This window comes from Mustelus asterias, chromosome 5, assembly GCF_964213995.1.
Source record: "Mustelus asterias chromosome 5, sMusAst1.hap1.1, whole genome shotgun sequence".
NCBI lineage: Eukaryota > Metazoa > Chordata > Chondrichthyes > Carcharhiniformes > Triakidae > Mustelus > Mustelus asterias.
This window is the reverse complement of record NC_135805.1, coordinates 32,849,352-32,864,824: the sequence shown is the minus strand read 5'-3', so window position 1 is coordinate 32,864,824 and position 15,473 is coordinate 32,849,352. Positions and strand designations below refer to the sequence as shown.

The 15,473-nt window shown below is 40.7% G+C and overlaps 1 protein-coding gene across 1 annotated transcript in view; it reads right to left on the bottom strand.

The window, feature by feature from the left end:
- Positions 1 to 15,473, bottom strand: part of sec63 (SEC63 homolog, protein translocation regulator) — an 86,832-nt gene that overhangs the window by 24,600 nt on the left and 46,759 nt on the right. The window contains exons 4-10 of the mRNA XM_078212392.1: positions 14,270 to 14,382; positions 11,516 to 11,577; positions 7,617 to 7,675; positions 6,654 to 6,704; positions 6,341 to 6,449; positions 5,008 to 5,102; positions 4,207 to 4,339 (exon numbers count right to left, since the gene is read on the bottom strand). Coding sequence (XP_078068518.1) covers positions 4,207 to 4,339; positions 5,008 to 5,102; positions 6,341 to 6,449; positions 6,654 to 6,704; positions 7,617 to 7,675; positions 11,516 to 11,577; positions 14,270 to 14,382 — 622 coding nt within the window. The remainder of the gene's footprint in view (positions 1 to 4,206; positions 4,340 to 5,007; positions 5,103 to 6,340; positions 6,450 to 6,653; positions 6,705 to 7,616; positions 7,676 to 11,515; positions 11,578 to 14,269; positions 14,383 to 15,473) is intronic.

The following is a 15,473-nucleotide window of genomic DNA, read 5'->3' as shown; positions in this document are numbered from 1 at the left end:
CTTGAATTGATGCCCTTCTGACTCAGTATTACTAATATTTACAGTAGAAAAATCTGCAAGCACATCCAGCTAAGTAAGCTTTGAGAATTTCAGGAGATGTGATTGAGAATGCTGGCACTGCAGGCAAAATTAAATGTGATTTGAGACTAACGTGTTAGTTGGGAAGGGTAATTTACAGCACTGATGGCAAATTGAAGCAACTTCTGTTACAGTTGCAACAGGAATATAACAAAGAGGTGGACAGGTTGGGCATGACTAAATCAGGAAAGATGTGAAGAATACATGGCAACATAGGATCTAATAACAGCATAAACCGATGATTAAGTAGTTAATTTCTGTAGCAATGTAGACATTTCAACAATGACTATCCATTTAATAAGTCTTGTATTTAGAATGTCCATCATACATGCGAAGCATGCTGCATTTGTTCCCGATTACAAAGAACAGTACAGCACAGGAAACAGGCCCTTTGGCCCTCCAAGCCTGAGCCGCTCCTTGGTCCAACTAGACCAATCGTTTGTATCCCTCCATTCCCAGGCTCCTCATGTGACTATCCAGGTAAGTCTTAAATGATGTCAGCGTGTCTGCCTCCACCACCCTACTTGGCAGCGCATAATTCAAATATCTCAAGAAACAGGAATATTAATGTTACTTAAGCATAGAAATCATAGAAACCCTACAGTGCAGAAGGAGGCCATTCAGCCCATCGAGTCTGCACCGACCACAATCCCACCCAGGCCCTACCCCCACATATTTTACCCACTAATCCCTCTAACCTACGCATCCCAGGGCTCTAAGGGGCAATTTTTTTTTTAACCTAGCCAATCAACCTAACCCGCACATCTTTGGACTGTGGGAGGAAACCGGAGCACCCGGAGGAAACCCACGCAGACACGAGGAGAATGTGCAAACTCCACACAGACAGTGACCCGAGCCGGGAATCGAACCCGGGACCCTGGAGCTGTGAAGCAGCAGTGCTAACCACTGTGCTACCGTGCCGCCAGTCATTTCCTGTTGGTTTCTGTCCTGGATAACAGAGCCACTGAAATATTATGGCACAAAAAGGCGCCATTCAGCCCATCCTGCCTGTGCTGGTCAAAAAAGAAAAAGTATAATCTGGCATTTCAAGAGGAAAAATTGGGAATATACAAGAAACTGTCAACCTTGAGAAGCTTCGCTGAGCAATTAATCTCTAATTAAACTCAGGGGGTGCCTATTTAAGAGCACTTTCCGAAAGGGAGTTCATCAAATGCCTTGAGATTTTCTTTATGGTAATGATGAATACATCACCACAATTGGGCGGCGTGGACAAGTTGGGCCGAAGGGCCTGTTTCCATGCTGTAAACCTCTATGACTCTATAACAGTTAGGAAATCGTGAAGTAGAGTTTCTGCGTGTTTCATAGTCATATGAATATGAATATAGCTGAGGAGGACACTGGGTTGCAAGGGAGTAGAATAGACAGTATTACAGTTGATAAGGAGGATGTGCAGGATATTCTGGAGGGTCTGAAAATAGATAAATCCCCTGGTCCGGATGGGATTTATCCAAGGATTCTCTGGGAGGCAAGAGAAGTGATTGCAGAGCCTCTGGCTCTGATCTTCAGGTCGTCGTTGGCCTCTGGTATAGTACCAGAAGATTGGAGGTTAGCGAATGTTGTCCCATTGTTTAAGAAGGGGAACAGAGACTTCCCCGGGAATTATAGACCGGTGAGTCTCACTTCTGTTGTCGGCAAGATGTTGGAAAAAATTATAAGGGATAGGATTTATAGTTATTTGGAGAGTAATGAATTGATAGGTGATAGTCAGCATGGTTTTGTGGCAGGTAGGTTGTGCCTTACTAACCTTATTGAGTTTTTTGAGAAAGTGACCAAGGAGGTGGATGGGGGCAAGGCAGTGGACGTGGTATATATGGATTTTAGTAAGGCGTTTGATAAGGTTCACCATGGTAGGCTTCTGCAGAAAATGCAGATGTATGGGATTGGGGGTGATCTAGGAAATTGGATCAGGAATTGGCTAGCGGATAGGAAACAGAGGGTGGTGGTTGATAGTAAATATTCATCATGGAGTGCGGTTACAAGTGGTGTACCTCAGGGATCTGTTTTGGGACCACTGCTGTTTGTAATATTTATTAATGATCTGGATGAGGGTATAGTTGGGTGGATTAGCAAATTTGCTGATGACACCAAAGTCGGTGGTGTGGTAGACAGTGAGGAAGGGTGTCGGAGTTTGCAGGAAGACTTAGACAGGTTGCAAAGTTGGGCCGAGAGGTGGCGGATGGAGTTTAATGCGGAGAAGTGTGAGGTAATTCACTTTGGTAGGAATAACAGATGTGTTGAGTATAGGGCTAACGGGAGGACTTTGAATAGTGTGGAGGAGCAGAGGGATCTAGGTGTATGTGTGCATAGATCCCTGAAAGTTGGGAATCAAGTAGATAAGGTTGTTAAGAAGGCATATGGTGTCTTGGCGTTTATTGGTAGGGGGATTGAATTTAGGAGTCGTAGCGTTATGTTGCAACTGTACACAACTCTGGTGCGGCCGCACTTGGAGTACTGTGTGCAGTTCTGGTCCCCACATTACAGGAAGGATGTGGAGGCTTTGGAGAGGGTGCAGAGGAGGTTTACCAGGATGTTGCCTGGTATGGAGGGGAGATCCTATGAGGAGAGGCTGAGGGATTTGGGATTGTTTTCGCTGGAAAGGCGGCGGCTAAGAGGGGATCTTATTGAAACATATAAGATGATTAGAGGTTTAGATAGGGTGGATAGTGATAGCCTTTTTCCTCTGATGGAGAAATCCAGCACGAGGGGGCATGGCTTTAAATTGAGGGGGGGTAGTTATAGAACCGATGTCAGGGGTAGGTTCTTTACCCAGAGGGTGGTGAGGGATTGGAATGCCCTGCCAGCATCAGTAGTAAATGCGCCTAGTTTGGGGGCGTTTAAGAGATCCGTAGATAGGTTCATGGACGAAAAGAAATTGGTTTAGGTTGGAGGGTCACAGTTTTTTTTTTTAAACTGGTCGGTGCAACATCGTGGGCCGAAGGGCCTGTTCTGCGCTGTAATGTTCTATGTTCTATGTTCTATGTTCTATATCTCTGCACAAATCGAGTGCCAAAGAGAATTTAAAATTGAAACGAGTTATGCCCCAAACACTCAAATGATTGCATGAAACAGACTTATCCTGGTTTAAAATTCAGTTTGCCAAATTTAGCCCCACCAACAAATCTGGCCACAAGCGTTTTCACCTGATAAATTTTTAATTTACAAACAAATTGACAAGTGAATACCAATGAAATTGTTAAATGGCGCAGCCTAGTTCTCTCAACTATTTTTAGTATTTTAAAATCAGGCTACTCACAGGAGGGTGAGGCACTAATGTATTTTTGTTTTCTTTTGGTGATAAACCCATTTTCAGCCGTATTAATAAAACTGCACCAGGTTCCCACCCGAACATCAAGAGATATATTTTGATGGAAAAAATAAACAATTACACTCATCCATGGAGGATTCTACTTTTGTAAATATGCAACTGACTTCTAGCAGGTACCATAACTGTTAGCTTCTACATTCAGGAAATTTTCATATTCTTGATATGGTGCGGTTGTATTTAATGGGGCAGGACACAACAAAACACAACTCTTCTTTAGTAGCAAGGGAAGCTACTTTATGCTATTTGGAAAGAGCCAGCAATCATGAACCTTGTGTGTTACAAAGTACTACATTATTATAAAATAGCATATCCTCCAACTTGAGAAACTCCAGGGATCTACTGGCTTCATAATTATTCATTCATTTTACAAAGTACACAATTCAATTGTTTTGCCAAAGTTTGCAGCACCGATTCAGGATGTAGTGACTTTAAAATTAACAGTTAACTTCCAAGATTTTTTTCATAATTAAATGGTAAAAGTCAAGTGTTTGCTATAGTTTGCTTTCTCAACTATTAATCATAATATATTACTAACTATGTCTGGGAGTAATTAGAAATTAACCGCATCAGCAAACTGATCTCCAAACAAAACTTCAAGCAAAAATTAAAGTTGGACAAAAAAAATGAAACCTACACATAAGTCTAACACGTTGTGAACTGAAGCTTTTGCATAGACGTACAATTGAGAATCTTTTCATTTCAGTAAGCAAATTAAAAGTGCTTCACTTTCCCTTCCTCTGCCCCACCCTATTTTTCCATTCAATTTTATGAATTGCTTGTACCTTCTTCAAGTGTTTGAGAAATATCCAGCCTGGAAAGATGGGCAAGGAGCAGAACTCTGGACTTTACGCTGTATGGTAAACAAAATGGAAGCTCCTTCTTCTTCTCATTAACATTACCAAGTTCTCGAATAAGCTGCCATGAGAGAAAAACATATGGTTTTTTTCCCCTGTAATAGAATGAATCTTTACTGAACAAGAAATAAAAGCGACCCACGTTTTACAAATGTAAAATATACCTTTAACATTGCATTATGAATCTTACTTGAATGATAATCTATATGAGGGATTTAACAAGAGTGTTATTTTTACATTGGGACCCGGCCTTGATATAATCCAGACTGGAATTCAATCTGGGCAGATGGAATGAACTTCTCTCTCTCTCTGGGCAGTGTCAGTCTAATTCCTACCAGCCACAGATCCACAGCACAGCAAAGCATTCCATGTCAGTATCAAGACAGTGACCAACGACCCAAGTAGAAAATGGAAATGCCACAAATAGGGACCAGTTTTCAGAAGCCAAAGCTGAGATGCATTGTTAAAATGTAGTAGTGATGCTTTGCCATTTTTTCCAATTGTGCTGTGTGAAAATCTCCATTTCAACTGGCCCACTGACTGTCCCTCCCCCATAGAAGATTAGCTTGCCTTTCCATTCACCACTTTGTTGAGAGGTTCTTCCAATCCATCACCCAAATACTTTCTTCAAGTCTAGAATCTTACTACCTTGTGGTTTGGGGGATGTTGGGAGAATCGCAAGCACAAAACCACATGCTATCATGCTCCGGCATTGACAACTAATCTTACCTGAGGTATTTCAACATTGTCTGTTGGTCTCATGACTGCTTCTTTGTTACTGCGTGGATCAAACTCAAAGGCAGCCGTCAATACCATTATGAGACCTATCAAGTGAAGAGAAAATAAGATATCTCAGAACTTATCCGGTCTCTCAAAGTCAAAGGGATGGGGACAGAATGGTTAGGGAAATACCAAACTCAAAAGCAAAAGGAAAACCATTTCACACTTGATGTGCCTAAACCACAGAATGTATCTTAAACCACAAGACCATGAGACACTCAAAACGCCAACATGGCTATTGCATTTCTTTTACTTAATCAACCCCAAAATGAATCCCACTGCCTGAATCATTCTCTACTTCAAATATTAGCTAATTTTCCATTAAAGCATGGAATAGTCTCTACCTTAAATGCACCTTCATGACAATACATTCCATATATTCTAAAGTCTCTGCATTAAGGAATCTCTCCTCTTCCTCCCCGATGCGTAGCAACAGCTTTAAACTGTTGACCTCTCATTTCTATTCTGCATCCAAATGAAAGTATTCCCCTATTTCTCTGACCAGAAAATGGGGAGTGGGGAGGGGTTTAAAATCTTTGAATCTCCTCTCGGATCTTTCTACTCTATGGGAATAAGTTTTGTATCTCAAATCTCTCCTCATGACTATACTTTGCATCCCACGTATCGAGCCGGTGAATATGTATATCCATTCCTTATCTTCTTCCAATTCATTCACTCACACTTACCCAACTGTCTATCCTGTTAACCCGAAAGGTCATCAACCTGAAGCTTTAACTCTTTCTCTCTCCACGGATGCTACCTGATCTGCTAAGTGGACCCAACATTTTTGTTTTTATTGCTGATGTGCAATATTCACAAGATTTTGCTCCCCTGTTAATCTGCATGCTCTTACAGGCTTTTCCGGTTCTGCTTAGTGTTGAATAAGCAATCAAGAACAGTTATCTACAGACGATGAGAAAGCTCACCTACACACCGTTGTAAACTAATGCTATTTGGAAGGAAAAATGAATTGGTATTTACATTCAATAGAAAGATGCTGAAAAGTGGATAAAGAGAGGACTAGGGATTCAAGAACATAATTTCTCCTTGCACCTGATGCATGGAGACCTAAAAGCATAAACTAGCTTCAAATAATGAGGGGAACGGGAAAAGTGTCAACAAATAAAAATTATAGAACACAGAAGCAATTTGGTAATATAACTGCACCAGTTTTGAGTATCTGGGACTTGTAATCACTTGTACTTAACATGAAGGTGGCTCAAAGAACAGCTAACAATGCAAGAAATCAAAGCTGTTAAATATGTTTAACTTAATCACTTACGTTTCATGTTCATATTGGGAGTTCTATTCATAAAATGCATGTATAGCTGTGTTGTATGAATAAGAATCTGGTCACCACTGTATCGAACAGAACGATACCACCACGTTCCCTTTATAAATGGAGAAAAATAAAAGACATTTCAAGTTTATTGCTGCATGCAGGTCTACCATGAAAAGACTGCAACAAAAGAGCAAGTGCGGATTGCACGAGATAGTCTAGCTTTGGATCTATGGGCTTGTGCAAATCATCCAAGCACACAATAACAAACTATGAATACATGCTCGTGATTTTCAAACTGAAGCTAAAGACTCACCACAACAACCGGAAGAATCACCATGAATGCAAATCCGTACACAGCCAAGACCTGCAAAATTTAACAAAGGTAGAAAAGTTAATTTTTAATGTGCTGGAAGATGTTAACTCAGTTTACTATGCTAAATAATCACAAGAAGAAATCTCACAACACCAGGTTAAAGTCCAACAGGTTTATTTGGTATCACAAGCTTTTGGAGCGCTGCTCCTTCATCAGGTGAGTGGAGAGTTGGGTTCACAAACAGGGCATATATAGACAGACTCAACTACTAACTGTCCTGGATTGAGACAATTCTCACTTCTTCAACTTGTGTTTATCCCTCTCTCCACTCGCATTATCTGTACCTGTAAAGACTTGATTACCTGTAAAGACTCACATTCCAACCATTATCTTGCAAGCATCTCCACATCATAAATTATTACAACAACAGGGATTTAAAAGGCACATCTACAAGCCTGAAATGGAGGGAGGGATCTGGGTCCTCACTATTTGGTTACAACTAAAGGCTCTGGGCTCCTATTACTTAAATGCGCCAACATAAGACAAAGGTATTTTAAAAGCATTTAACTAAATTGAATTTCTGTCACCTTGTGCAGTGAGCGCACAATGCTTCTAATGAGATGCTCACTAAAGGCACATATCTTGGTTCAGAGTCTGTGCCAGAGATCTTGCAGCAAGATGAAAATTGGGCTCTTCAAAACACTTGGAGCTTTAATTGACAGATGTATATTAATTCTCAAAACAACAAGGGGAAAACCACATTCAAGTCTTTACAGTCTGAAAGCAATAAATGTCTGTTAGCCAGTTCCCACTGTTTATGTCCTCTGATCTTAACTGGTTTATTTTACAGTATTTATCACTGAATAAAAGCTTCAACAAGAGCACCCATAATTCTGCTATACCATTTTACAGATGGGAATGAGTTATTGATGCTCTCGCACTGCTACTGGACTTACAACCTACCAGCATGGAATTCTTCTGGTCTACAATCCATGATGGGAGAGCAATGCCAAAAGTTGTAGCTGAAATAGAAAACAAGGGAGCTGTTATTTAATCAGGACATACAAAGCACCCAATAACTTGTCTGGGTATGGATCACAGAAAATTGAGACCCCCACGCAAGGGGTTAATTTTTACTCAGTTTGTCACTGACAGCTCAAAAGAATCAAAAGATCTATTTATTATTCTTGGGCAGTTCCTCAGAATCAAGAATGGCTTATGTCCACACCGGTTCAACACTGATGGCTGATAAATCTAATGAGAGATCAGCAGATTCTGCCATATGGGTGCAAAGGTGGTGCTTGAAGGGTTTATAGGTTTGGACACACTATCCGTTGTCTCGATGAGGGGGGGAAAAGGAATTTCTCAATGTTTGGTGCCTTCCCCAAATTAACCTTCTCTATTTTAGTCAGTCATGGGACAGAGATTTCCATGTATTGGCAATGTTTGACCTCAAGGATCCTTTGAAGTCATCCCTAAAACATTTCCACTTTCCTGCCACAGCCGAGCTCCAAGTAAAGCAGTTGCTCAAGGGGAGTCTGGAGTCAGGCATATAAACGGCATACACTGCCAAACAGTGCTGGTTTTGCCTCATGTTGGCTGGGGAGAGGATGCTGCTGTTGGACCATCTTTCTTGTATTTTCCATTTCTTGGGAGTCTCCTTTCAAAAAAGGCAGATGACAAAAGCCGCCATCATCTCCAATGCACCAGCTGTGTGAAAATCTACTGCAGCAACTAAATATTAAACTTTAGGTACTCCCAATTCATTGCAGGGCAGTTCCCCATACGGATAGTTGTATATCACACAATACATACTTGAGCACAAAGGACAGAAGAAAAGCCTAGTACGTTTTGATGTCTGAAAGAGCTGAGATCACTAACTTACTTTAGGAATTCATGAGTATTCACTTGCAACCTCCCAATTTGTGACACAATTAGCTCCTTACTTTTTATGCTTTTACTAATTGGGGGAAGTAGCCCGTGTGTTGTAGGTTGAAATCTCTAGCCCAAAATGATATGATGAAAGTTTTCTCTATTTTTGCATTGACAGTGTCCTATGCGACTGGAATCTGAGCAGTTGTACTCCAGATCAGTATTTCTAGGGCAATGTCATTTAGGCAAGCCTGAGGGTTTAAACTAAATTGGCAGGGGTGTGAAAACCAAGAGATAATATCACAGAGGAATACCAAAGTGCACGGAATACTGGGTTAACAGTAGAATAAGGAATAACAGGTAAATAGTTGTAGTAAGGGAGAAAGAAATAAAGTCTAAATCAGGGTTACTATGAATATATGAATTAGGCAGAGTAGGCCATTTGGCCTATTGAGCCTGCTCCACCATTTAATAAGATCATGACTGATCTGATTGTGGCCTCAACTACACATTCTGCCAATCTGCAATAACCTTTCATTCCCTTGCTAGTCAAGAATCTATTGACCTCTGCCTTAAAGATATTCATAGACCCTAGTTCCATCACTCTCCAGGGAAGAGTTCCAAAGATTCACGACCCTTCTTATTTCTGTCTTAAATCAGAAACTCCACATAGTTAATTTTGCCCCTAAATCTAGTCTCTCCCATATGGGGAAACATCTTTTCAGCATCCACCTTGTCAAATCCCCTTAGGATCTTATATGCTTCAACAAGATTACCTCTCAATCTTCTAAACTCCAGTGAATACAGGCTCATCCTGTCCAACCTTTCCTCCTAAGCCCAGCAACTACAGACCAGTCAGTTTAATTTCAGTGGTGGGAAAACTTCTAGAGACGATAAGTCAGGACAAAATTAGTAGTTGTCTCGTATGAATGTGGGTTAATTAAAGAAAGCCAGGATGGATTTCCTACGGGAAAATAGTGTTTAACAGAGTTAAATGAGGGCAATATATTGGTGTGGTGTTGATGTGTGCTTCTAAAGGGCATTCGATACACTGCTACACAACAGACTTGAGCAAAATTATGAAATAAAAGGGACAGTAGCAACGTGGATATGAAATTGGATGAACGATAGGAAAAAGGGTATAATAATTAGATGATATTTGGGTTGGAAGAGGGTGTGATGGAGTTCTCTGAGGGCATAATTTCAAAGATTGGATGATACAAAACTTGGAAGTTTCCGTGAGAATTGTGTAGAACTTCAAAAGGACGTCGACAAGTTGATGGAATGGACGGACAAGTTGCAGATGAAGGTCAATGCTGAGAAATGTGAAGGAACAACATGGAGATACAATATAAAGAGCAAACCTCTAAATGGGGTGCAAGAGTCAAGGGAGTTGGGCGTGTCTGTGCATGAGTCATTGAATGTGGCAGGACAGATTGACAGTGCAGTTAATAAAGCATACAGTAAACTGGGCTTTATTAATAGGTGCATAGCGTGCAAGAGGAAGTTGCTGTGATTGGTAGGGTCAAAATAACTGGATAGTAACCACCTAAGGGGAGAAATAAAGTGCAAATCCATTAGTTATTTTGCAAGTGTGTTTAAAATTAATATAAAACCTGAAATTGACAAGACTATTCAAATTTTCAGGCATTTGTAAATCAGCTAATACAGATGTTAGTTTTTGACCTATGTTTCCCTTCTTGAATGCTTATTAAGAGCAAGACGGTTATGTTGCACTTGCATAGGGCACTGGTGCAACCTTAACTGGAGATTGAGTCCAGCTTCGGAGGCTGCACTTTAGGAAGGATGTAAAGGCATTGAAGTGCAGGAAAGAATCACGTGAATGGTGCCTAGGATGAGGAACTTCAATTATAAAGATAAATTGGAGAGGTTAGCACTGTTTTCCTTGAAGAACATCCAGCTGAGAAGACATCTAATAGAAGTAATCAAAATCATGTGGGGTCTGTACCAAGTAGATTTGGAGCAACTGTTCCCCAGCATGAAAGGATCAAGAATGAGGGGGCACAGATTTAATGGTAATTTAATGGTAAAAGCTGCAAAAGCAACACAAGATAAAACTTTTTTGGAACTCACTGCCTGAGAGGCAAGTTCAGTTGAAGCATTTTCAAAAGGGAATTAGGACTGTTATCAGAGAAGAACGTGCTGGGTTACAGGGAGAATGGCACTAAGTGAATTGTTAATTTGGTACAAACACGATGGGCTGAATGACTCCTTCTGTACTGTAATAATTCTGAGATTAAGGTCAGTTTAGGAAATGGAAAGAATGTCACTCTGGTCTAGTTGCAAGGGATCTAGAGGTTTGGGTTACAGTGTAGCCAAATTGCTACACATCTGGGTTTGCCATACCTGACTATGGTTATGTAATAAATAAACTAGTACTCCAGTGCTCAACTGCCAGCACCAACAACCACCCCTGAAGAACGAAAACATTCTTAAATGCCTAGCAGGAAAGTCACTCTTCCCAATCGGGCGGCACGGTAGCACAGTGGTTAGCACTGCTGCTTCACAGCTCCAGGGACCAGGGTTCAATTCCCAGCTTGGGTCACTGTCTGTGTGGAGTTTGCACATTCTCCTCGTGTCTGCGTGGGTTTCCTCCGGGTGCTCCGGTTTCCTCCCACAGTCCAAAGATGTGCAGGTTAGGTTGATTGGTTATGCTAAAATTGCCCCTTAGTGTCCTGAGATGCGTAGGTTAGAGGGATTAGCTGGTAAATATGTAGGGATAAGGGGGTAGGGCTTGGGTGGGATTGTGGTCGGTGCAGACTCGATGGGCCAAATGGCCTCTTTCTGCACTGTAGGGTTTCTATGTTCAATCCCTTCGTCAAAAGTACTGCACAACCAGCAACTGAACACATGTACAAAAGCAGTCTACGATGGGACTGGATGATTATTTGGGGCGGGAAGCAAACTGAAGTGAATTTTTCAAGTATGAATTGCCAAGAAAGGTAGATCCCTTAAGGATGGCAAAGTACCTTGTGGACCATCTGGATTACCATATTCTTCCCAATTTTTGCGAGACTCCTCATCTGTTAAACTGGAAGACAAGAATTAACTATATTAAAATTCAAAATTTGATGTCAAGAAGTCTAGCAATGTGAAGCTGAAATGCGATTAGAGACATGGAAAGCGGCGCAAGATTTCAGACAAAGCTGCAAAAGGAAACAACTTTTATTTACTTAGCAGATTAAACAGAGTAAAATGTCCCAAAGTGCTTCACAGGAGCATTATCAAACAAAACTTAACAAATCGCATAAAGAAACTAAATGGTATTCTGGCCTTCATTGCAAGAGGAACTGAGTACAGGAGCAAGGATGTCGAACTGCAGCTGTACACGGCCTTGGTGAGGCCACACCTGGAATATTGTGTGCAGTTTTGGTCTCCTAATCTCAAAGGATATGTGGAGGGAGTGCAGCAAAGGTTCACTAGGCTGATAGCAGGATTGTTGTATGAGGAGGGGTTGGGTCGATGGGATCTGTATTCACTGGAGTTTAGAACAATGAGAGGGGATCTAATGGAAACATATAAAATTGACAGGGCTGGGCAGACTAAATGCAGGGATGTTGTTTCCTCTGGATAGAGTCTCGAGAACAAAGGATTACTGTCTCAGGATATGGGATAGGGCATTTAGGATTGAGGATAGGAGAAACCTTTTTATCAGAGGGTGGTGAACTTATGGAATTCTCTACCACAGAATGCTATACAGTATTATAATATTGAATAATTAGTATTATATTCAGTATTATATAATACCAATTAATTTTCTTTTGTTTATTAATCACAGGTAGGCTTACATTCACACTGCTATGAAGTTACTGTGAAAATCACCTAGTTGCCACACTCCGGCGCCTGTTCGGGTATCCTGAGGGAGAATTTAGCATGGCCAATTCACCTAGCCTGCACATCTTTGGACTGTGGGAGGAAACCGGAGCACTTGGAGGAAACCCCCGCAAACACGTGGTTACGGGGAAAAAAGCAGGATTAGGCTATTGAGTTGGATGATCAGCCACGATCGTAATGAATGGCAGAGCAGGCTTGAAGGGCCAAATGGCCTCCTCCTGTTTCTATCTTCTATGTTTCGATGTTTCTATGACATTGGGAGAACGTGCAAACTCCACACAGACAGTGACCCAAGCTGGAAATTGAACCCGGGTCCCTGGTGCTGTGAGGCAGCAGTGCTAACCACTGTGCGATCGTGCAGTACACAATCACAATATATTTAAGGATATAGATACATTGAGACTCTAGAAGTGTTAAGGGGTATGGGGAGAGCACAGGATTATAGTGTTGAGTTAGAGGATTAGCCATGATCATACTGAACGACACAGCAGGTTTGAAGGACCAAATGGCCTAGTCCTCCTATTTTCTATATTTCTGAGATTTAGGGAGCTTGACCAAAAACCTGACAGATAAAGAAAGAGGATGGAATTATTTGTGGGGGATTTCCAAGCTTAGGGCAAATAGCTGAAGGCAGCAATTAAAATTGGGAATACACGAGAGGCCAGAATTAGAGTGCATATACGCAAGGGCTGTAGGGCTGTTGGAGGTTATTGTGATAGGGAGGGGTAAAACAACCAGATAACAACCACTTGAGCAGAGGAATAACAAATGTTTAAGATATATGCTTTGATGTGAAGTGCAACTGTTAATTAATTTCCAAGTTTTAATCTTTTGACCCAATGAACACGTACTACAACTGGTTGCAGTTGCTTTTAGTTAGTACAGCAAATCCAGTACCTTGTACGGAGATTATTTAAGCACAAGGTCAACAGAAGTTGAGTATAATAAAACATTTGTTGTTGTATACTGATAGAGCAGCAACTGTATATCATTAAATTACACAGCCACAAGTCTTAAAGGCATACTTCAGTTAAAATTTAACAAAAACATGATCAGACCCAACCAGAGGCCAGAAACTGCAATAATCTATTAATGTTAATCCAACAGCTAAATAGGGAGGAAGGGAAATGCAATTTAATGGACAAATTACTCTGGATTTTCACTGGTAGTAAACATACTTGGCCCATTAAAGGAGGTGCTATTAGTCCATTTACCAGCTTTCATAGAAAATAAACATGCTTATGGAAGAATGCAATTCCCAAAATGACGAAATCCTGGAACCTCTTTCTTAGAATAAAATTGGGAGATATTCAGCCACCATAGTTGGGAGACCATGGTTAAAATGTTATCACCACAGCCAATAAGCATGTTAATAATATTACAAGTAATGCCAGATATGGTGCCCAGTTTAGCAGGTATAGTGAACTTCTTCACAAGAGGTTAAACATCTTGGGTTAACAGTCAAATGCAAAACAAAATGCAAAATCAATACACAATGTCCAAGAGTTCAACCACCATTTTGGCAGGGCCCTGGTTATCAAATGGAAATAGCAGTTAAGAGGGCGAACCCAAATCTTAGCTCAGCAAGTTGTGAAACGGAATTCAATAGATCCGATAGGTCATCGATTTCACTGGAGAAAATGACTGAGGATTGTGTGGCTCAGGGAAAGGGATCTATCCAGTCCGGTCTACAAGTGACTCAGCTAGAGAGGGGAAAAAAAAGACTACAATATCTTTTTAGGGATACCAGGGCTGGGTAGTTAAATGTAGTCTAGCTCGCGCTGCCCACAATTCAAGAACATATAATTTAAAATTAAGTTGAAGGACAAAACAAACTGCAGTTTCCTTTCCTAGTCTTGATTTCTATTACTGAAGATGCTAATACTCACGCAGCATAGGCTTTTGCAATCCGCATAAATAGGACTTCATCGCCTCCTTTATCTGGATGATGTTTGAGCGACAACTGTCGATACTGTTTTTTGATTTCTGATACAGATGCTCCCTGAGTTAGGAAGAAATAAATACACACCAGTTAACTATGGGAAAACGTATTCTCCATTTCTTTTCCAACACAAATAAAATTAAAGAATCAGTTTGGACACAGGTCAACATACTTTTGGAGATGAACTTTGCATTCCATAATTATTGGAAGTACCGTTCATTAACTTGGATCAAGAATTGCAATGCTACAAAGCTGACAATTACATTTTAAAAACTCCTGCAATTAAAGTTTGTTGTATTAGTACAACGCTGTACTACTACTGTTTCATTACATTATGCTAGTCACTATAGAGATGGCAAAGACTGTACAAAGCCCATTCCTGGACATGATGTCAAACCAAGACTGTATCTACTTGTTCAGATAGACATTCCTACGTTCCTAAACATTCAACATCGCATCAACAACTTTTATCTATGTAGCCTTTAATACAATGAAATGTCCTAAGATGCTTCGCAAAGACGCAAGGAGATATTAGGTCAGATGATTAAAAGTTTGGTTAAACAGAGAGGTTTTAAGCTGAGTCTTAAAGGAAGAAATTGAGGTGTGAGACATGTTGGCAACTGAAGTCACAGCCATCAATGATGCAGCAATTAAAATTGCAGATGCACAAGAGGCCAGAGTTATGAATTGAGCAGCCAAGTTTTGGATGACCTCAAGTTTATGGATAGTAGAATGCGGGAGACCCAACCAAGAGTGTTGGTATAAATTGAGTCTAGAGGTAACAAAGGGGCTTCAGTAGCAGACAAGCAGAGAAAGGGCAAAATCAGGTGGTATTATGGAAGTGGAAATCGTCTTTGTAATGTCACAAATGAAGACAGAAGCTCATTTCGCAGATTTGTAATAAACTGGCTTCCGTGTCTACGTGGCAGTCACTGGTTGCATTTCAAAAAACTAATTTATGCAAAGCACTTTGAGATCTTTCTCCACTGCGACAAAGTGCTACACAAAGCGTTGCTCACTTCTCAATGCTGCAGCTTTATCAAATCCTAGAAAATAAGCAGCAGGATAACATTTATAACAAACCTGCATAGTTTAACTCCACAAAAGTCCAGTACCTTTCCTCGACACATGAACTTCATCCACCCCTTAGT